At 36.5% G+C, this 23,836-nt stretch overlaps 3 protein-coding genes across 3 annotated transcripts; 2 read left to right on the top strand and 1 right to left on the bottom strand.

The window, feature by feature from the left end:
- Nucleotides 1-1,289: 1,289 nt before the first annotated feature.
- Nucleotides 1,290-2,676, bottom strand: LOC119981414. The gene has a single exon (XM_038824511.1). It carries the CDS (start codon nucleotides 2,063-2,065, stop codon nucleotides 1,310-1,312), a length of 756 nt encoding a protein of 251 aa, XP_038680439.1. The 5' UTR covers nucleotides 2,066-2,676; the 3' UTR covers nucleotides 1,290-1,309.
- A 5,038-nt stretch (nucleotides 2,677-7,714) lies between these two features.
- On the top strand, nucleotides 7,715-10,725 carry LOC119980816 (alkane hydroxylase MAH1-like). Its single transcript, XM_038823607.1, has one exon. The coding sequence runs from the start codon at nucleotides 8,941-8,943 to the stop codon at nucleotides 10,486-10,488; it is 1,548 nt and encodes a 515-aa protein (XP_038679535.1). The 5' UTR covers nucleotides 7,715-8,940; the 3' UTR covers nucleotides 10,489-10,725.
- Nucleotides 10,726-12,463: 1,738 nt separating this feature from the next.
- On the top strand, nucleotides 12,464-17,370 carry LOC119981413 (aspartyl protease APCB1). The gene is made up of 9 exons (XM_038824510.1): nucleotides 12,464-13,308; nucleotides 14,283-14,400; nucleotides 14,819-15,042; nucleotides 15,138-15,377; nucleotides 15,651-15,804; nucleotides 15,978-16,063; nucleotides 16,482-16,596; nucleotides 16,685-16,757; nucleotides 17,021-17,370. Exons 1-9 carry the CDS (start codon nucleotides 12,716-12,718, stop codon nucleotides 17,137-17,139), a joined length of 1,722 nt encoding a protein of 573 aa, XP_038680438.1. The 5' UTR covers nucleotides 12,464-12,715; the 3' UTR covers nucleotides 17,140-17,370.
- Nucleotides 17,371-23,836: the final 6,466 nt, after the last annotated feature.

Below are 23,836 nucleotides of genomic sequence, written 5' to 3'. Positions count from 1 at the left end.
GCAGGCAACATAATCCTTTAGGCTTATCAACCATTCTTTTGCCTCATGCCCTCATTCAGTGCCTACTCTTGATGAAATCTAGAGTTGGTTCCTCAGCCAAACTATTAATACATAATGCTAGGACCATCATCAGTGCCTCATCCGCGCCACTAGAAACTATATCCATGGCGGGGCCTTTCCTCTGCCATGCCATGATTTTGCTGCTAGACATTCTAAGTCAGTTTGTTTAGAACCCCCAGCCCAGATATCGCTTAGTTACATACACAGGAAGTGAACGTTCTTGCATCCTTTAGTCCGATCAGCTGGAAACGTTCATATATGAGGGCATGACTGGTGTATGGTTATGATGCTGAGGAGGTCTTATGGTCTAGTGGTGGTCTGGTTCTCATTCTGGTGCAAGTGAACATGCATCAAAGTAGATTTTTCTGTGTGAACTGATTTGTAAGTCCTTGTCTTAGATGAGACATACTGCCTTATAGTTTAGCTAAAATGAGAAACATATGGCATCCTAATCCGGCCCCATTTGCTGGGTTTCGTTTTGGTAGGAGACATAAAAACAATGATTATAGTGTAGTTCAGTTGTTTTATCCAGGAAAAGCAATCAAAGCCTATCTAATGCACCCTCTAATATAGAAAGAAGTGCTCCAAATGAGGCACAAAAAACCCCTTAATTTGACACTTTGGGGCCACTCTTGGTAAATTCCAGCGACTTAGCCTGATATCATGTAAGGAACTTATGAGGGTGTGGTGTATGGATCCGAGGGTTTACTACACCTGGGTGAGTCCAAAGGGTCTTGCCTTGGAGAGGTTCACACGATATAAAAAATAAAAATAAAAAACCTTAAATTGAGAAATTTCAAACCTATCTTTATCGTAGAACCAAAATGCAGATGGGTAGCTGAAATTAATGCCAAAATAAACTAGTTTAATAGTTTAAATGGGTAGCTGAAGCTAATATCATTGTCTTAGCTTCCAAACAAGAAATAAAAAGTTGCCAAAACAAGAGGCAATCTACCATATCCCCATTAACCTTATCAAAGACCAAAGACAAGTTGCTTTTGAATGAACCAAAACAGACCCATAAAATGAAAGATACCAGAAAGATTATCAGAATTAGACAAGCCATGAGTGACTGGGGTACCTGTTCTTCTTGTCTCCTACCATTCTTTTGTTTTCATTCTATTTCTTCTTTTACCAAGTTCTTGACATCTTTTCTGCTAATTTAAGCAGAAAAATTGACATGTAAGAATCTATAAAGCTCTACTTTACAGTAAGAGAAATTTAGTCAATGAAAGCAGGAAAGCATCAATCACTTCTTGTTCTTCTTATCTTTATACAGAAACCCCAAACCAAGAAAACTTGCAGTTCCTTTAGGAATAGAAGGAGGAGGTACATTCAACAAAGGACTAATACGTATCTTATTACCATGATTTTTCTTAAGAGGTGGCTTTTGAGATAGGGGGTATACATGAGTAGCAGAAGAAGAAGATGATGATGGTGATGGTGACTTTGCTGTCAATTGTTGCTTTTGCTGATTCTGCCTTTGAATGTCCTTTAATGTTGTTCGTTTTGGATTAGGCACTGAACCGGTGGAGTTGCTTCGCGATAGAAGTGGTAATGAACGGATTAAGCTCCTCTTAATATCATAATTTAGACTGCTGCTTCTCTTGAAACCCCAGAAAGACTTACTGGGCTGAGACTTGTCCTCCAAATCAGAATTCACTGGAATGGCTTCTTTTATGCTCTCTTTCCTTGAATTTGCAGTACTGGAAGAACTGGGAAGAGGAGGTAATGAAAGAAGAGGAGTAGTGCGTTTGTGTTGTTGGGTTTGTTTAGAAGCAGAAACTCTGTCTTGAACTTGAACAGGGAGGATCATACCATCCAAGAAAAGGTCATCTGCCAATGAAGAATCTTGATCAAAGTTGCTGCAAATGCTGAACTCAAAATCAGGATTCGAGTCCAATAGGGATAAGTCCCTTCGAGACTCGACTTGTTCGATTGATGCATCATCTTCCTGGCCTAGATCTTGAGAGAAAGAGATCCGAGGACTCGTCTCCGAGCACATAATTTGGCTCTCTTTTTCAGGGCAGTTTACAGATTAGTACAACTTGGAAAAACAAAGAAAAAGCTCCAAAATTGTTAAACAGTGCTATATAGAATTATATAGGATTCGAAGGACAGAAAGAAAGGCAGCTTTTTGAGGGTTTAAGGAAGCATATGTGATTTAAAGGAATATTCAAGGATCAGAGAAGGAATATTGTTCTCGGAAATGTTGCAGAGGGGGTTGTCTGCTACAGTTAGAGAGAAGAAACACAGCGAGATGAGGAGAGAAGCTATAAGAGAAACAAAAAGACAGCACTACATATAAGCAAAGTGAAGACTATTCTGTGTACGCGGCCTGAAGAGCTAAGTCTAGACTCTAGACCCATATCGGACATTCAACGGGCAAGTATGTATAGTGCCTAAAGACCCAAATCTAGACCCATATCGGACTGTAAATTATGATTTTTTATGAGAAACTTTGGTAATTATAAAGACAAGACAAGAAAGTGGAGCCCTTTATACTATGAAGTTGGAAAGGACAACCTTCCATCAGAAGTAAAGTAAAAGTGTTGGAAGAAAAATTTGAAGGAATCTTATTTTTTTGTGTGAAAGGATACAATGAATGAAAACTAATATGCTAAACAAGAATAATCTAAGAGACTCTGTATGATTGTCCTCATTAGAGAAGAAAAAAGAGACTGTAAATGCAATCCTGTTTTAGGAGAGAGTCACACTTTCTTTTCTTTTTTTTTGCGCTTTCCCTTTGTGTATGAGACAGCAAAATTACCTACTGGATGTGATATAATTGACTTTGAAGCTGCCATCCTATCCACCGAAAGGAACATTTGTTCTTTTTCAACATTCCAACTTCTTTTTTTCTTTTTTTAGGAGGAAGAACAATTCTTCTGGCATCTCTCTCTGTGTTTTGAACTTTGAACAATTCTTGCTGACAGAGTAGGAGGTTCATTTTCGGAGTTACAACATGCTTAGCTCATAAACATTGATTCTCTGTGTCAAATTTGTTGTTTTTTTTTTTTTTTGAAAAAGGTGTTTATACAATTAGAGCAAACTTGGGGGATCTGGTTGCAAATTTTCAGTCGTTTATTGTTCGATTAGTGTTTAATTATGATTTGTGTTCTTAGATCTAGTTAGATGTAGGGATGGCAAAAAAAACCGATCCGAGCACTATCCGTAGGGTATCCGATCCGTTTAAAACCCGAAAACCGATCCTATAGGTTTTGGAAATAGTTTTGGTTTTGGTTTTGGTTTTCAAACCCGTCATGGTTTAGGGTCGGGTTTGGTTTTTGATGCTGGGTTTAGGGTACCCGAACCGTTTAATAAAAAGATCCATTATAGCAATAATATTATAAATCATCTATAAAGGTATACTACTAGGATACTAAATTATAACATGATAAAGCATATTAAAACATATATATTTATAGAAACATACTAATAAAACTATAAATTAGACTAATTTGAATTATAAAATCATAATTAATATAAATCATACGCAATATTAATTTATATTAACATAATCATCAAAGAAAAAAATAAAAATATTAAAAGGTAAATGGTAAACGGGTACCCGATGATAAACGGTTATGGAACGGTTCCGGGTTTGAAAATTTAAATGGTTTTGGAACGGTTTTGGTATAGAGTATCTTAAATGGAAACGGTTTTGGTATTTCCTAATTGGAAGGGTACCCGACCCGTTGCCATCCCTAGTTAGATGGATACCTCTTTTATGGTTTAACTTGTGTAAATTTCCTAGACATTTATGGTTAGCAAGTATTTGTAATTGAAGACCAACTCTCTATTATTTCCAATACCATTTTGGCAAAGAAGAGGTACAATAATGCATTGCTTGTGCAATTTGCATAGTCTTGTTTGTACAACAATATTTATTCCTGCCTAGGTAAATCATACTACTGACATGAAAACATACCCAATTTTGCTTTCTAAAATGAAAGGCATTGACTCTTTGTTCTTTGTAGGTGTTTGAATCTACAATCAAATATTTATCAAGGTGGGTCACCCGCAACCTGTGAAACATGTGAAAAATGGCAATCAAGAAATCTTTGGCACTAGTGGGGTGGTGGCCAAAGAGGCTTCAACGGTCAAGTCAACAAGGCAAAAGCCTAAAGAGATGCGATGTATAAGAATACAATGTTGATTGTAGTGAAAAAATATTTTTTGGTATGAGAGTCGGTCGATATATTTGATTGTTCGCGAGAAAGTCAATAAGAAAGCTTGTATGCTCAATGTTCTTTGTTCTCGAAGAAGAGAGAGCAGAAGATCTAAGGAAATTGAGCCAGAGAGAAAAATGGAAGAAGATCACTCCAACAATGGAGGGTTTTGTTTATATAGCATACTTGGGAGGACACGTGTCACTTGGACCATGCGAGATGCCAGTCAAAATAGGTGTTGGAGAAAAGGGACGTATTGGATCCGTATTAAGAAAAGGACGAAAGTAGTAGCGTGTGTCAGAAGCGAGGTCTGAAACAACAAATTTGTAGGAGATATGTTTAGGGTAACAACTCTATTGTCAATGAGAAGGTAGGTGCAAGTCTCAAGATAGGCTCGGGACATATAGATGTATGAGAGAAGACTATCACGAGGCCTACTCAATAGGAGGTCGAGTTCTGCACAACAAGAGGTCGAGGCCTACGCAACAAGATGTCGAGGTCTGTCCGACAGGAGATCGAGGTCAAATCGATAGGAGGTCGTTAGAACTAAAGTAAGGGTTTGCGTAGTGGAAGAGGTCTGCTCGACAAAAAGACTTGCCGAAAGGATGATGAAGGGATCATTGGTTTAGGCCGGAAAGCTTGTCTCGACGTGCATGATGTGGTATCGACGAAGTTTGAGTTGAGTTGTCATACTTGTCAATGGGCCATGGGCTTATTAGCGGGTAATACCTCTATAGATAGGCCGGGGACCCGATGGGATAGGTTATAAGGACGATTTTTGGACACTACACTCTTCAACATAGATCTACTACAATTGCATATTTAGCTAGTGCCTAGGCCTAATTGAACTTTAAATCCTTGTGTATTAATTAATTAAGCAACCCTAGCCTGATTTTCTATTTTTCTAATATATATATATATTGAAGAAAGTGAGAGCAGCTCATTGAGCATTTTAGATGGAAATGTTTGGAGGGCTCCATGACTATAAACCTTGAGTGGTTGAAAGGAGAGCTCATCCAACATGTCATATTAGTGAAACATCCCCACTGTAGTTTGTAATTTCAAAACTTCCAAACATGAATGGGTTTTATGTTTTGTAATCATATATTAATAGGAATCATATAGTTTCCTATCTTAAGCAACTAAATGTTGCAAATCACGAGTGGCTCAGATGACACTCGTGTGTAGTATCTCACATAGATCTCGAGTTTGAGCATCTCCATCCCCTACTCCCGTATTCAAAAAAAGAAGAAGAAGAAACTAATAGGTTTGTTCCTTTTTTGTAGAAAAAAAGTCAAATAACATGTAAATTATAATTGTACTTAGCATAAACTAAAGAAAAAACAATTAGATTTTGTCAAAGTAAACTGTCTGGATATTAGCATGACTTGCCATTTTACACACTTTAGTTTGAGTGTTTTTGACAAATTGTCTTACTTGCTCTTCATTTTTCAGACATGACATCCATCTTCTTTTGCAATGTCTGACTGACGGCTATATTATTGAATTTGGATGTATTATACATGTATCTATATGTATGTATATATAATAGTGCTTAGTATAGCTTAATTGGATATATATATGTATTTAAAAATGGTTGTAGTCCTAAAATCTGTATGTATGATAGTGTAGGTTTGCTTTCATTGTAGATAGGGTTTCCCATAACATCAAAAAAGAAGACAAGTGGGAGGCAATGACTCTTCATTTTCAACAACTTCCCAACACACACCCATCAGGATCCACACCTTTTCAATGTAATAACAAGAACTGACTCTTTTTTTTTTTTTGGTAATCGATAAATATTTCAGCCCAATTTGTCCATCGGACAACTGAGGTAGCTCTAAACTCGAAACCCCAACCCATCCCGCTCTACACTGGAGATAAGAAAGACCAGACCGAAACCTAAGCAGGAAATAACGTCGAAACTGTTGGGTATGCACTACAATATGTTCACTATTTTACGAAGACAATAGTCTTTGTAAAATAGTTCGATGTCGTTGCTAAAGACCTTTAATGACTAAATTAAGAAGTCGTCGAACACCACCGTCAAATAGTGAAAGTTACCATAGTCAACTTCACAATAACATGGTCTAATGAGAGTTAAACTTGCGACCTTCCGCATTTGTAAAATATTACCGTAGTCAACTTCAAAATTCAACTTGTTAGTAACAAGAACTTACACTAAAATAAACAATCTTTCATCTTGGAATGAAGCCTGGAATAAGAAGGCATGGTGCATAGGGTCCAGGACAAACATATAGCATCAACCCCACCCACATATATACAACAGCAAGTCTTGTGCAACACAATCTCTACCTGGACATGGAATCCATATTTGTCCACTTGCAATGCTAACATTATTTTGTCCGGACACCTGATCATGTTCATAATTCTGACAAGAAAGTCTTGGCTTGCAATGCTTGATCTTAGCCTCAAACATGGCCCCCTCACCCACTACTTTGTGAAGAGGACCCACTTACCATCTTCATATCAGGACTCATAGATACATATATAAATAAATAGATGGGTAGTCGCCCATGATTCCTAGTCACATGTAAACAACACTAGTGCACAAGACTCATGCAATGAATAGTGACGGAGAAAGTTGAGATGTTCCAAGATCTAAAGATGTTTGCAGATCTTACGCACAGATAACGTGGAGAGACTATTTTTCAGGAATTGAATTTATGATATGAATCATATGATTGCATGGCTAAGAAAAACCATACCCCAGAAAGATGAACAAAGATATTCACATTAATTCAACAAATATAGCCAAAACCAAGAATGAACAATTCAATCGAAAGCCTAGGAAATGATATACTTGCATCTACAAAGAAAATAAAACAGTGAATAATATTTGTGTGAATTAGTGAAAATGTCAACAAGAAAGAACTTAGAACATGTTCCACTTAATTAATCCTTATAGCTACGGAGATTTGAGGGCTCTACAATTTCGCTTGAATTTTAAAATATTGAATTCTCGTCATGTCATATGTAGTGTGCTTATTTGTTATTGAGCATCAACCAATAATTTGCTGCTATCTCAGCGAGGCTAGTCAAAGTCATATGCGGTCGTGTTTATTCGTTATTGAGCATTAACATAAAATTTGTTGCTAGAATAATGTTCGAGACCCTCAAAATATGACTCTCATTTTACCCCTAATTAATGTGGAGTGTTGAATGTTAAATAAGTCTCACATGTATATTTATAATCCGTGGCTATTAACATGCCACATAGATTGGGGGTGAAATGAAGTCATATTTTAAGGGTTTGTAGCATTACTCTTTGTTGCCAACTTAGTGCGGTTACGAATCGCGTTATGCAATAAGTCCACTCGAGGGTCCAGACTGCAAGCCCAATGGAGGCCCACTATCAATAAATAACCAGGGAGAGGGAAAGTTCAGGCCCATGTATCCTGATACAACTATCTCGACTTAGGTTTTCTTGTGTTTTTGAAAGTGCAAATTAAGAAGTTTATCACAAAGCTTGGCTATTTGGTAGTATTTGATATATTTGTGGGATTTTTTTTTTGATATACAATTCTGATGAAGTTTTTGTTTTTATTTTATTTCTGGATAATCTTGTTGAATTGTAAGTTTCAATGGCTGTCTACAGATGTTCATTGTGCATTTTTATCACAACACATTTGTCATACGCATTTTATCAAACAGTTTGTGAGCAACAGATAATTCTTCGCATTTTGCATGAGAAGAAAAGAAAGCTTAGTACGTTCACATCAAGGAGTCTGCTTGCATACTTAGTCGATCAAGTCTACAAGCAATATATGAATTTAATACATGGTGGGTAACCAGGTATCAATGCAACCGAATCGTACTTCTACAAATTTGGTTGGGTATCACCCTTTATATTTATTTTTCAGAACAGATTTGGAAGCTTACCCTCTGAGTTGGGTCTCTGAGGTGAGGTACATTTGAGCCAACCTATGATTTGGAAGCTGACCCTATGAGTTGGGTTTCTGAGGTGAGGTACATTTGAGCCAACCTATGGATCCATCTGACTCTAATGTTGAAAATGCAAGCCCTCCTCACCTCAACGATATTGTGCACTCTAGATTTATCGGTTCCCATAGATTCATTGGGCTCGCACGGCTCTGTTCTTCCTTGGCCGTCTCACTTAACTGTAGTTACACCCAAGAAAAGGCCTCATTGAGTGATAGGAACTTGGGTTTTCTTATAAACCCACGCCACTTGGGTTATCCAAGCGATGTGGGAAACTATAAATCATAACATGCAAGCCCATTGGCTTATCAGTGCAAATTTTGGAGCTTACAACAAAAGTAGTAATTTTCTGGTATACCATCTCAGTTGCTTGTTCTTGTTTTTGGTGATTTTGTTATATCCAGATTTTCTATTTTCTTAGACATGTGCTTGTGTATACATTTGGCATGGCCTTGAAATGTTTATATGTTTCTGTTTATGGATTGTGTATTCTTGTGTTTTGTATATGTAGAAATATCTTTACAGATCTCAATTTCATGATCTTTCCTTCATATGGCAAATATTATCAATGACTGCAACTAGTTAAGATGATTGTGTGCAATTAAAATGTTGCTATTTTATTCATGGTGGTCCTCTTTCAGTCTGTGACAATCTTTTTCTTCTTTTTGCTACATAAATGATCTTTATATATATACACACACAGACATTGGAGGTAGTCGTAAACAAATTCCTTTGAGAAGCTCAAATGGCAGTAACAGTTGGAGGGATAGAGATACTAGTCACTTTTTTATTTCTTTGTAGTTTGCTGATTCTCTATTCATTGATTCAAAAGATGAAGTCTTCAGGGTTCTTTGGGTTTCCAGTGCTCGGAAATCTTCCAGATATTCTAATCAATGCTTCGCGCATCCATGAACATACCACTCAAGTTCTTAAAAGAAGCCGGGGCACTGCAGTGTTCAAAGGACCCTGGTTGTCTAAGATGGAGTTCTTGATCACTAGTGATCCCATGAATATTCACCACATTTTGAGCAAAAACTTCATCAATTATCCTAAAGGCCCCGATTTCAAGGAGACATTTGAGCCTCTGGGAGATGGGATTTTCAATTCCGACTCAGAATTATGGGAAATACAAAGGAAGTTCCTCCATTCATTGATGAAGAACTCCAATTTCGAGCATTTTGTCAAGCAAAATGTGCACACAAAGTTAGTGAAAGGCCTATTCCCAGTTCTTGATCATGTATCAAAATCAAGTACTGGTGTAGTAGACATGCAAGATGTATTTCAGCGATTGATGTTTGATACTACTTCCTTGACGATTCTAGGCTTTGACTCTAATTGTCTCTCCGTTGATTTTCCAGAAGTTCCCCACGCAAAAGCCTTTGATATTATGGAGGAGTCTGCTTTCTATCGGCATGTGTTGCCTGCATGGTTTTGGAAGTTACAAAGAAAGCTTCATATTGGAGAAGAGAAGAAACTGGCTATAGCTTGGAAGACTTTCGATGATTTCGTGTATCAATGCATAGCAAGAAAGCGAGAAGAACGAAAAGAGAAGATCAAGAACGACAACTCTGACTTACTCACAGCTTATATGGATGCAGAATTCAAAGATGGAGATGAAGTTTTATCTGCAATGATAAAATCCGACAAGTTTTTGCGAGACATGGTGTTCAATCTCTTAGCTGCTGGTAGAGACACTTTGAGTATTGGCCTCAGTTGGTTTATATGGTTGATTGCAAACAACCCATCTGTTGAAACCAAGATTTTGGAGGAAATTAAAGCAAATTTGGCCGATACAGAAGACGCGAATAGGTACTTATTCAGTGTCAATGAGGTTAACAAACTTGTCTATCTCCAAGCAGCATTGTGTGAGACATTGAGGCTGTACCCTCCAGTGCCAATTAACCACAAATCAACACTTGAACAGGACATTCTCCCAACCGGCCATGCAGTGAAGCGAAATCAGATGGTGTTGATTTCTTTCTACTCAGTTGGAAGAAACAAAGAAATATGGGGGAAAGATTGCTTGGAGTTCAAGCCTGAGAGGTGGATTAATGTGGAGAAAGGAGGTATTCTACATGTTCCATCTTACAAGTTTGTCGCTTTCAACGCAGGACCGAGGACTTGTTTGGGTAAGGATGCAAGTTTTATCCAGATGAAGATGGTTGCCATTGCTATTCTCTGTAATTATCATGTTCAGGTGGTGGAAGGACATCCTGTTTTTCCTGCTAATTCTGTCTTGCTTCCTATGAAATATGGTTTGAAGGTCAGAATCACCAAAAGAAGCAGCATATGAAGGAGACTGTGTCTTCTTCAGAACCCCTCTTTATCTGATCTTTTTTAGGGTACTTTTTGCATAAGTGGTGAAGTAAGCAAGTGTTATAGTGCTTGTTTACAGCAAAAGTTCTGAAGTCCACAAGTTTGAATCACTCATCATATTGTTGTTTTGCGATTTTTCATGATGCTTAAAAAAATGCATGTTGATTCCATTATTGGGATTTCAAGGAACATTGGTCAATTTTAAATTTTTTTTACAGGAGAACCAAGGTGCTAATAGTTTTTACATGCTCATGAGCCCTCGCAATAATCTGCAAACTATAATTGTCAAGCGCACATAAATAAACTAGTTGTATACACATGTTTTGTGCGACATGTATGCGTTCCATGAATTTTGATGTCTAGCTTTTCATTTAGGGGTGTTAAAAAAACGTAAAAACCGAACTGAGCGTCAAACTGATCGATTGGTCGGTTATTTTCAATAAATTTACTTAGAATCGACCGATTGACCGATCGAAATAACCGTTGATAATCGACTGATGGGTAAGTTAAATTCACGTCAAAAAACTAAAGGAAAAAAAAATCGACTATAACCGACCGTTTACACCCTGACTTCCATTATGTGGAGTTAGGAGAGCTTGTAACAATGGCGGTGCATATCTTAGATAGAGAGGGTCTGATTCTTTCAGTTTTAAATAAAATTTAGTTTTTATAGATGGTTTCCTTAATTTGACTGTTCTTTTCTCGTATGATAAAATTATTCCACAATTTTCAAACTCAAAATGAAGGAGGTGTGCAGTAATTTTTGCACATACAGATGAATTAAAGAATGAAAACTATAAACAATTCAATGAAGAATGTTTCCACGCACGCTTTGACGTTTGATGGAGTGATGGGATTGCTATCAACTTGAGTGGAGAGTGGGATCAAGAGCCCCTTTTCTAATACTCAAGTGACTCAATCTATCAAAGAGTAATAAATACGTATAATGTCTTTATTCTCGTTTAAGTTGAATATCATCTATATTTATTTTGATTAATAAATATTACATGAATTTATAACAATCAATGATAAATAGAGATAAATTTATAATGATTAATGTACATTATGTTATTTTGTTCAATTCACGTGACGGTATTTTCGATAGTAGAATATTGTTAAAACTTGAATTTATTTATGTGTGTATTTTTGTGCAATGGGTTTGTGCTCTTTCTTCATATGTTCACTGTGTGTGAACACCTATTGTTTGCTTCTATAATTGATCGAGTGTTAGCTAGTTTATATAATTGAATCACCGTAATATCAAGATCATCATCAAAATCCTCATCTATATTGAGAAGTTCACTTAAGATATCAGGATAACGATTCATTTTGACAACATAGAAAATGAAAATTTGATGTGAGGATGATTATTTTTGTTGGCTTCAATGTTGAATTATTGAACAAACATAAACTATATATAGCCAATTTTTAGCTCTCAAATTTTTGGGTTTAAAATTCAAAAGTAAAAGCAAGGAGAATATTTTTTAGACGGATACTAAATGGACATGTTGAAATTAAAAGTTTAAAATATTTCAATTCATTTAAGTGGGAAAAATTGAAATTATTAAATAACTAATTTTTGATATTATTTTTTTAGACAATTCATATATATATTTAACAAGTATAAATAGTATCGGACAGGAATTTCAATGGGCCTTCAATTTGGGCTTTAGTCTTAAATATTTATTTGCATTACCATTATACAACTCCCTATTGCAATTAAAAAAAATTTCAATCTCTAAAGCACAATTATTCATGGATGCAAAATTTAAATTACATCCCCAATTTTCAACATATGGTTGGACTTTGGAGATGTCCTTATAGTTTATAATAATTTATATCATTAATAGAAAAAAAATGTCAAAAGAAATTTAAAAAATTAAAAAAAATTAAAAAAAAAAAAATGCTGAATAGACTTCTGTTCATGAACGCCAGTCTCTGCAAAGTCTTGACTCCACTTATCATTTCCATGTAACTTCCTGGACCCTTCGTCTTCAACAATTCTCCTTCAATTTCCGGCTCTTCAGTTGACTTCTAACAGGAGTGACCGAGTCATTGAGAGATCCCCATGTAGTACAAAGGAACAAGGTACTCTTCTCTAAAGAGACAAAGGGGTTTTCTTTTGATCTTTTCCTTTTGGTGCAATCATTTCCATATATATATATATATATATAGAAGAGAAGTTTATAGATTCTATATTAGTGATGGAGTCTGATCAGTCACGACAACAAGTTTATGTTGTAATCACTCTGCCACCATCAGATGATCCTTCTTTTGGTAAAACCGTCACTATACATACATACAATGATGATTCTGGTTCTGGTTTCCCACAAACTCAACAAACCCATCATCAACAAGAACCCAATACCCCAAATCAAACACCTTTTCATCCACCACTATCATCAAGCTCTCAAATCCAGTTATCACCCAGAAGACTCTTTTTGGGAACCCCTAAAAAGCTAATGGGTGGGTTTCTGGGTATTTCTCTTTTGGCTCTCATGATCTACAGCTCTTTGTTTCAAAATGCCTCTCAAGAATTAAGGGATTCTAGTGAAGATGATGAAAAACCCTTGTCTTTTATCTTTCCTTTGTACCACAAGATGGGTATTGGAGAGAATTTACAGAAGGATTTGGAGCTGAAATTGGGCAGGTTTATTGATGTGGATAAGGAAAATTTGGTGGCATCAGTCAATGAACAAATTGGAACCCACAAGGGCAAAAAATTGGTTTCCTCTAAAGCTGCTGCTGCTGGTTCATCCACTATTTCTCCTATTAGTGGCAACGTGTTTCCAGATGGGTATGTGTGAATCGCCATGGTTTGTGTCCAATTACTGTCCTTTGTTTTATTTTTTATATTTCCTTCTTGTTTAGCTGATTTTTATTTTTTTATTTTTAAAGTAAAAGGCTTTATCTTACCTTCGTTGTGGTTTAGCCAACTCTAATCCAATTTTTGTTTCAACTATTCTTCCTCTCTACCTTAGCAGTTTCCTTCTTCTTCGAGGTGTCTTCCAGTACTGTGAAAAACCAGTTTAGTGTTTTGCTTATATTGTATTTGATATGGCTGCTGAAGTTACATTTATATTTTACAAGTTTATTGAGGGATTCCATTGTTTGTACTCAACTAAAAGAAAATGACTTTGAGTTTGTTTTTAAATGATGTGCTTATAATAGTAACTAAAGGTAATACTTTATAGAATCGGGTCAAGTATGTTTCCACGGGATTGGGGGATGTTGATTATTTTGATATGCTTTCCAAGGCATTTTAGCAGTGAAAGAAATGCCAAAATTGCTGCAATCAGTATTTTTTCTCGATTGTATTGCCAATTTGTGTTAGACAAAAGTGATGAGGTTGATTTCAATTTTCAATCATGCTACTAAAGCGATTAAGCGAATCTTAAGCTCATCATAAACAGAATTAGTGTTGCTGAGATGTTGGTGGTAGAGCAGAATTAAGTGAATCACTGGAGGCAACACTTGCATGGAATTTTTTTTTTCCCGTTTTTGGTGAAAAGCAGAATTCCTTTCCTACTATCGTTTCTTTTAGTGGTTTTTTTCCATTCTGTCTTCTTGTAATTATTTAACATAGAATGAAGGACTAGTGATCCATAATCGACTGCATCATGGATTCAGTTCCATCAAAAGCTATTTGGTTTTGTACTATCCAAATGATCTAACTTATTACCGACAAAATCAAGGAACTGCTCTACTAACTGAGAACTCTGTCGCCTTAAATTTTTTGCACTGACCTAATATTTTTTATATATCATGCAGGTTGTACTTCACTTACATGCATGTTGGTAGCCCCCCTAGACCTTATTTTCTTGATATTGATACTGGAAGTGACTTAACATGGATCCAATGCGATGCACCTTGCACTAGCTGCGCCAAGGTACTGCCTATTCTTATGGGCATTTAAATCAGAAAGTTAGTGATCAAGTTCTGTTTCTGTAGTGATCATTGTTCATAAGATGCCACCTGTTTTCCCCAATTGCATGTCCAGTAATGCCAACTGATCATTTAGCTTCTGTTGTATTAATGTTTTTAAATATGTTGTTCTTTCATGAATTAGCACGCCTTTTTTCTGTTTTTGTTGCATTAGTCCATGTTAACTATGTTGATGCAAATTCTGTCCTTTTTTCCGTCCGTTTCACATCGCAATTTTGGACTATAATATTCTTAGTTACTAAGCCGTCCCCATACTTCAATGCTTCATAAAAGCCGCTTTGCCTCAAAAGTGATGAATCCTTACTTCATAGCTTATTTGACAGAGAGGATTATCATAACTCTGATGGAGACATTTTATGCAGGGACCGAATGCTCTGTACAAGCCGACAAAAAGAAACATAGTACCTTACAAGGATGCATTGTGTCTCCAACTCAATGAAAATGGCAGATATTGTGGAACTTGCCAACAGTGTGACTATGAAATTGAATATGCAGATCATAGCTCCTCCATGGGTGTTCTTGCTAGAGATGAGGTTCATCTTAAGATTGCAAACGGATCATCGACCAAATTAGATGCTGTTTTTGGGTAACCATTTCACCCGTGCCTCTCCCCACGTATATATTCTGGAATTGAATATGCAAATTAATCAGAATGTTCATATTTTGCTGTCTTTTTCCCAGATGTGCTTATGATCAGCAAGGCCAACTGTTGAACACTCTCTCAAAAACGGATGGAATCCTCGGACTTAGCAGGGCCAAAGTTAGCCTACCTTCTCAGTTTGCTAGCCGTGGGATCATTAAAAACGTGGTAGGTCATTGCCTTACAACTGATGCGGCTGGTGGTGGATATATGTTTTTGGGTGATGATTTTGTACCACAGTGGGGTATGGCTTGGGTCCCTATGCTTAACAGCCCTAGCATGTAAGTATAGTACTCCAAAGACTTCTGTATCAATGCTTCTGTCCTGATCCGTGCAAATCCCAATGTAACTGTATCATTCTTTTATATATCTCGTGGCTTTGTTATTCCACAATGAAAAATAAAAACCCTTTTGGGTCATATTTTCTGTGAAAAAGTAAAACCCTCGACTAATATCATCTTTTCCTTCTTTGTGCTCAACCTCTGCAGTATTTTTGTCGTGCATTTTGTTCCTGCTTCATCTTTAACTTTCTTCCCTTTTTCTTTGTCGTACAGGGATCTTTATCACTCTGAGATAGTAAAATTGCATTATGGGAATAGCCTGCTCAGTTTGGGTGGGCAGGACAGCAGAGTAGGGCGAATAGTGTTTGATAGTGGCAGTTCTTATACCTACTTCACAAAACAAGCGTATTCTGAATTAGTTGCTTCGGTAAGTGTTTCTATCTGCAGCCACTGAGAAGATAATTGATCATTTCTTACAAAGTGCTTTTTGCTCATTCTACTGATTCAGAAAATATTGATCATTTCTTACAAAATGCTTTTTGCTCGTTCTCCTGATTCTATATTCCCATTGCTCCTGATTCTATATTCCCATTGTTGCAGCTGAAAGACATTACAACTCTGGAACTCATCCAAGATACATCGGATGCAACATTGCCGATATGCTGGCGAGCTAACTTCCCTGTCAGGTATGCATACACAATGTGGAAATATTGATGGGCTGCAATTAGTTTTATGTGGATTGCTTGTTCTCTTGGCCTTCTCTTGTCTAAGAAATCAGTCACGTAATGAATGGGTTAGTCCGACTGTACTCCATAACCACATTGTGATGGCCGTTATTGAACCTCAGTTCGTTCACGATACTGATAACTCTTATATGGACCTACCATAATCATCATCCTCTATGATACTTCCACTAGAATGTTCCAATAGTATCCCTGCAGGCTGCAACTATTCCAATCTGTCCATTCACCTGGTTGCCTACCTCTTCTGCCTTTCGTCCTTTTTTGGCTGTCAGACGAACGCTTTGGATTCGAGTTTTTGTTAACGCATCCTCAATCTCCGTGATCATAATAATCAAATAATTGTACATATATGCATCTGCAGAGCAGTTAAGGACATTAGTCCGTTCTTCAAAACTTTATCCTTGCAAATTGGGAGCAAATGGTGGATAATCTCCAAAAAGTTTCAGATCCGTCCAGAGGGCTACTTGATAATTAGTGTAAGGATTTGGGTTTTATTCTTGCAAATAACTGCATTATATGATATTGGAAGACATGATATAATTAGTTCAACCACCTGTTTTGCAGAATAGAGGCAATGTGTGCTTAGGTATCCTTGATGGTAGCGAAGTACACGACGGAGCAACATTTATACTCGGAGGTATGTTTTTCTCCAAATATAATACAAACAGAAAAAGACACCCCGCCAACTCAATCTATTATCGGTTATGATATCCTTTTCTTTTTCGTATGAGATAGAATTATCATCTCGTTATACAAATGAATTCCACATACGTCTGCCTCTGTACTCGCTTGTTTCTGACAATTAGAGCCGTAACGATCCTTTTCCGAGGAGTGAAACACAACTACTTGCACTTTTACTACAGCCTTTCATTTCATTTTTGTTTTCCCTGTGGTATGTAGACATATCATTGCGTGGAAAATTGGTTGTATACGACAACGAGAACCAGAAAATCGGATGGGCACCATCAGACTGTGCCACGCCCAGAAGATACGAGAGCCTGCCGTCCGTGGAGGGATAGACCATTTTAGATATCACGCAGACTGACTTGACTACTATCCCCCATGTGTATGAAGTATATGATAGGGAAGTGTTGAAGCATATATAAATCTTTTGTATACAGTAGCAATAATTGACTGGTTGCTGGCTCTATATGTTGCAATGATTTATCCATGCCTGAAGAACATTTATGTTGTTTCATACGTTAAATATTTTATATATATAACATAGAATAAGAATGTTATTTTGACTAGTACAAATTTATGTCTCTGATTAGTTATATAATGCATAAATCCCATGTCGGATTGACATTATAATGTAACCAATGGACATAAACAAATGTAAATTTTCTCTGACACAATCAATGCGTTTTGACGGTTCGAGAAGAATAAAGCAATGTAGCTTTTGACTCAAAACGGACAATATTGGTTTGTAATATTTGGGCTGGATTTTCTAACATGATATCTGCCTAGCGAAGTTAACACTTGGTCTATTTAGACATGCTTTCTATTTGCTCATTTGTTAAGTCTGACATATCGTAAGCCACAATTTTAGGGAGTGTTAAGACTTTATCTCACATCGGATTGTCATAGCCCAACCGACTGGCATAAGCAAAGGGTCAAATCCTTCTCACAGAACCAAAGCATTTTCTAAGCCTAAAGACCAATGGCGATGACCCAAAAATAACAAATTCGTACGAACCCTTAAGCTCAAATCGAACAATATTGTTTTGTATTGTTTGGGCAGGATTTTCCAACAATTACTCATAATAATTAAACATAAATATCATTTTTACTCATTCTATCATTCATATAATTATTAAGGTAGTACAACAAAGTGAAATTGAAATACACACAGTAATAGTAAACGCAATGCAAGATCTTATTCGTTTTCCAGTACACAAACTAAAAAGGGAAGGGGAAAACTAACTTATTAAGAACTCGTCCTTCTTTTTTTTTTTTGAATACGGGGAAAAGGGGATGGGGAGGCTCGAACTCGATACCTCTATCAAATACCACACACGTGAGTGTCATCTGAGTTACTCGTGGTATTGAGAACTCGCAGATACTACGCTAGAGTAGAGTTGCAACAGGATATCCTATAAGTTGATTCTCTGTGCAATAGTTGTAATGAGGTGAGTGGCAGTCTATTTTATGTCCTGTCTTGTTGAAGCATACGGCAACTTGATAGAGTTGTTTTAATCCATCGCTGTCTTCATTGCAAAAGATTTGAATGTCGACCCCCAAATGTTGTTTAATGGCAGTAACAATGGCAGATGCTTTATATCCATACCCATCATCAGGAGTTATTACGGCTGACAAATTTTACATACTCAATAACAGTATATATTGGACAATTTTTTTTTTTTACAAAAATTACTTTTTTCTGAAAATATTATGCAATCAAATATATATATATATATAGCTTCAATCTTTTACGCGGGATCCTACGTACTCATTAAGTTACGGGATATTGACACTTTCTATGTTCCTTCCATTCATATTTCCAAGTCTTTTCATTCCATAGCGTCTTTTTAATTAGATTCTTGTTGAACTTATAAATATTGGGCCAATGTGTACTCATACTCAGTAATATCGGACGTAACAGAGTTTCCTGTTTGAACCAACAAAAATACAAACAACACATTTTAAACCATGACTTAACATGGTATTCAGAGAATTATAGTCAATTCTAACTAAAAGAATCATAACCCCATCCTACAAAAAGATGTCAAATGGGCCGGAAAGGTTCGACCCATTTGGGGCCTGGCCATCAGCACCCGTTGACCAAGGTTAACGTGACGTATTAGGCCTAGCCCAGTATCTCTTCAGAGGCTAGGGTTTCCGCCAGTTACGAGCTGGGCCGTCTCGATGAAACCTCTGGGCCAGATTGTAGGCCCGACCTACTTTACAATTTACCCCTAATCCCACATAAAAGTAATGATATACTCCCATGAACTTGGTCTTCGTGTGCTGGTGGGATGGCAGTGCATCCAGTTTTGTTGAAACGAGGGATTACAAAATTGACCCAATACATAGGCCAAACACTCTGGATAACGAAATGATCTAGAACTGGCAAGTGACAAGTATGCAAGTTAGCTCTACTAAATGACTCAACCCATCTGAAGACGATTTTGTAGTATTCAAATTCCCCCTCTCTTCTCGCATTTGCAAACAGTGGTAAGAACACGATTGTGATAGCAAGAAAACAAATAAGAACACTACCAACTGAAGATTTTCTACCCATTTCTCTTCCCACCATGAAATGATTTCATTGATCGAGCCCTTTATAGAATGAAGCCCTGCAAGTCACGATATTATTTATTTTGGACAATCTAGGGTTTTCCGTATTGTTTCCATGGATTTCTTGCAGGCAACTTGTTTTGGGTAAATATTTCTTGGAGGCAACGTTGCTTTATAAAACATGTTTTATTAATATTATGTTTTAAGTATCAGAGTTCCTCTTATACGAGCACTCGTAAAAGACAAAATTTACCGACCTATCATCTCAACCATTCGCTAGACCCGGGTGGGTTTATGATACTTAATAATTGTGTACTCTCAACCGTTGGTCATATCTAACAGATGAGACGAGAGATCTGTAAATTTCGTCTCTTATGAGCATTCTCATAAGAGAAACTCTAGTTAAAGTATAGCCAAAAAGGTTTTTTTTTTTAATAGCTCCATGAAAGGTCCGTAAATTTTGTCCCGTACAAGCGTCCATGTAAGTGGAACTCTTGTTCAAGTATGCCAAGAAGGTAAGTTTTTTTATATCTCCATGAGAGGTCCGTAAATTTTGTCTCTTATGAGCGTCCGTATAAGAGAAACTCTGGTTTAAGTATATAGCCAAAAAGTTAAATATTCCAACTTTTTTTCCCCTTTTATTAATCTTGATTTTGTCTTATTATTTTTGTCTACAAGGATCTTTATCACTATCATCATCATCAAAACATTTACCCCAAAAGTTTAGGGTCGGCTGACTACATGAGTCCATGAGAACATCAATAGGAATCCACCACGTTTAATCGTTTTCTCCATTCATTTCTATCATAGAGCATACATTCATCCACTTATACTAAATTCATATCGTTTCTTATTACTTCAAATCATGTCTTTTTAGATTTTTCTCGTCGTCTTCTATTACTTCAAGCCATTTCTATTAAAGTGCTTTTTGCTTATTCTACTGATTCTATAATCCCCCAATATTATTTGCAGCTGAAAGACATTTCAACTCTAGAACTCATCCAACAAACGTTGGATAAAACATTCCCAATATGCTGGCGACCTAAATTCCCTGTCGGCTGTCAAGTATGCACACACAATGTGGATTATCATATTAATGGGCTGGAATTAGTTTTATGTGGATTGCTTGTTCTTTTGGTCTTGTCGTCTAATAAATCAGCCACTTAATGAATGGGCTAGTCCAATTGTACTCCATAACCACATTGTGATGGCCGTTATTGAACCTTGGTTCCGACTCCACCATACTGATATAGACCTTCCATCAGGGGGCATAGCCATAATTTAGAATGAGGGGGCATTGCGGGAAAATTTGCCCGACTAGGCTACATTGACATGGACGTTGCCGGTTATGGAATTAAGAGTGATTTGCCTAAGATGGAGTGTGGATTTCTGACTTAGTATCAGAGCAATTCGGTCCAGTTGTACATGATCTCTACTCAACTTGTTGGGACTGACATAACCCAATTCACAAGTACGGAGAGTAATAGAAGTCTAACATCGATAAAAAGATGTGTGATATTCCTCTTTATAAGGACAAGCACACCCTTAACAATCAACTAGGCATTTTCTCTAGTTTGGTGAGTTTGGCGTATCCAATTTGCTAGGCTTGGGAGAAACAAAGTCATGCGGGTTTGATGTATCCACGGGAACCGAACAACCCAAAATGAACAATTAATTAGTTGTATGGGGTGTAAATTTCTAACAGCAAGACATGGTAGATCAAATGAGGAATTATAAAGTATGAGTTTGGCAGTGTGTTGCAACTGTGTTTAGTTGCAACACACCTCACAGCACCACAGTTTTTTGTAACACGCCAAACAGCTTTTGCGTTCCAACTCACCTCACAGCACCACAGTTTTTTACCTCACAGCACCTCACCACACTTCACAACACTCCCAAACGCTTACAATATATGTTGAATTGTCCTACGTAATCAAATTAGGTCAATTATTTTATTTTAAATTAATGTACAATGTAAACCTTAAGTGATTTTATATTAATATTATTAGTCATCTAATATAATCGTAATTTAGATACGCCAAACGCACCTCACAGCACCGCACCACAGTTTTAAAAGTGATGCGTCAAACAGCTTTTTGCGTTCCAATTCACCTCACAGCACCACACCACACCTCACAACACCTCACAGCATTCTCAAACAAGCCCAATAGTTTACTCAATACATAGGCCAAAGACTGCGAATAGTGAAATACTTTGGAACTGACAAGGGACAAGGTGAGTGAGAGACTCGAGGTCCCTCTAAAGGCCTGCATCATCCTCAAGTGTGAGGTGATAATTTGAGGTAGAGGGTTTGGTGTTGGGCCAAGCATTTTGGGCTTACAAAGCACAGTGAGACTTTTTCGAGCCTGTTTATATTTGGGCTACAGAAGGCATGTTGAGCTGAATTTGGGCATGGGGTGGGTTGCGATTTATAGGCTCCGTTTGGTAGAGCGGTTGTGTTGATTTTCAACGCTAACTGTTAAGCTGTGAAAAAAAAGCTGAGCTTAAAGCTTTTAAATAAGCTGTGAGGTGTTTGGTTAAGCTGTTAACTGTTGTTAGCGGTTAGGTTGTGTAAAATATATGTATTTGTATTATTATTAATTTATAAATATAATTTGTTGGCTAAAAATTATAATTACTTTAATTTAATATTTAAATTGTAATATAATATGAATTATATAAATATATTAATGAATAAATACAATTTAATATATATAATTATAAATGGATAAATTTAAATTATTATAAGAATTAATAATTCATTTATTAATTTAATACAATATTTATTAAAAATTAAATACAATAATCATAGTACATGTTGTAGTTTAGGAAGGATTTAATTTAATTTATATAAATATTATTTAAATATTTAAAACAGGTGGGTCCCATAGTTTTTAAATAGCACCTTTAAGCATGTGGGATCCACATGGGTCCCACATGAAAATTAAAAAATACCTAAAACATGTGGGATCCGCTCCGCGGCCCGCTTTACCAAACAGGCACATAGTGGTTGCTTTAGGCCGTGGGGCTGTTAAGTTGAAGCTTAAGTTGTGGGGCGTGTTTAAGCTTGTAGATATTTTTAGGCCGTGAGCTTGTTAAGCTGGAGTTGGGCCTAATACCAAATTTGATCCCTTCACAAGACAATTTTTAAGACAGCTTGCAATGAATATTAGTTTTTTTCCCGAAAAATAATTTACTAAAGTTTAGGATTCAAGATTTAAAGTTTAGATTTCAGGGTTCAGGATTTAGGCAATCACTTAGCTAATAGCTTAGTTAGTGAATATATCGCTCCCCGATCAAACCGTAGAGATCTGAGAAGTCTTAAGTTCGATTTTCACATCGAACAATACCCTTGTTAGGCTTTGGGTTACTCAATAACACATTACAAATCATGATTTAACATGATACAAATCATGATTTAACATGATTCTCGGAGAATTATAGGCAAAAATTGTAGCCCCACCCCACATAAAGGTAGTGATATACTCACATTAACATGGTCTTCGTGTATTGGTTGAATGGTAGTGCATCCAGAATTGTTGAAACGAGGAATTACAAAATTGAACCAATACATAGGCCAAACACTGTGAAGGATGAAATGTTTTGTAACTGGCAAGTCACAAGTACCCAAGTTAGCCATAGCTCTACAGTATGACTCAACCCATCTGAAGACGATTTTGTAGTACTGATAATCTCCCGTTCTTCTTGCATTTGCACACAGTGGTAAGAACATGATTGTGATAGCAAGAATGCAAATAATTGCAGGACCAACTGAAGATTTTCCAGCCATTTTTTACACTATGAAATTAATGATTCCATTAATGGGGCTTTAACTTTTTATAGCATTATGTCCTGCAATTAATATTATTATTAATTGTTCTTAACAATCTAGGGTTTTCCGTATATTGTTTATTTGTTTTGATCGATTTCTCGGAGGCAAGGTTACTTTGTAAAACATGTTTTTTTTTTTAATGTTATTAGTAAAGCCAAAAAATTATTTATTCATTTATTTTTTAAGCATTAACTCCTGTAATATTTCAACTTCTATTTTATTTATAAAGATGGTGAAAACTTCAAGGTAAAACTACCTTGTACTTAGCTTCCAAAAAAACAAAGTTTAGAGCATGTTCTTTTTAAGGGTTAATTATATTTTTCATTATCAAAAGATTGGACTTAATACGAATTAATCGCCGAAAATACAGCGTAAATGTTTCAAAAATGAGACAACGAATATTATGTTATCATGTAGATAGTGAAAGCTTCAAGGTAGCATTACATTGTTTTTAGCTTCCAATGAATATTAGCCGATCCTAAATCTTTGGGATAAAAGCTCGGATGATGATGGTGATTTGCTTCCGACAATTCCCTTCCTTTCTCCATATACAAGAGTTTCAGTTTTTATTATGTCTAAAACATTAAGCTTGGCCATCTCTCTCTCTTTGCCCAATTAGGGCAAATGAAACCGTCATGAATATA

This window comes from Tripterygium wilfordii, chromosome 16 (assembly GCF_013401445.1).
Source record: "Tripterygium wilfordii isolate XIE 37 chromosome 16, ASM1340144v1, whole genome shotgun sequence".
Taxonomy (NCBI): Eukaryota; Viridiplantae; Streptophyta; class Magnoliopsida; order Celastrales; family Celastraceae; genus Tripterygium; species Tripterygium wilfordii.
This window is presented reverse-complemented; position numbering and strand designations above follow the sequence as displayed.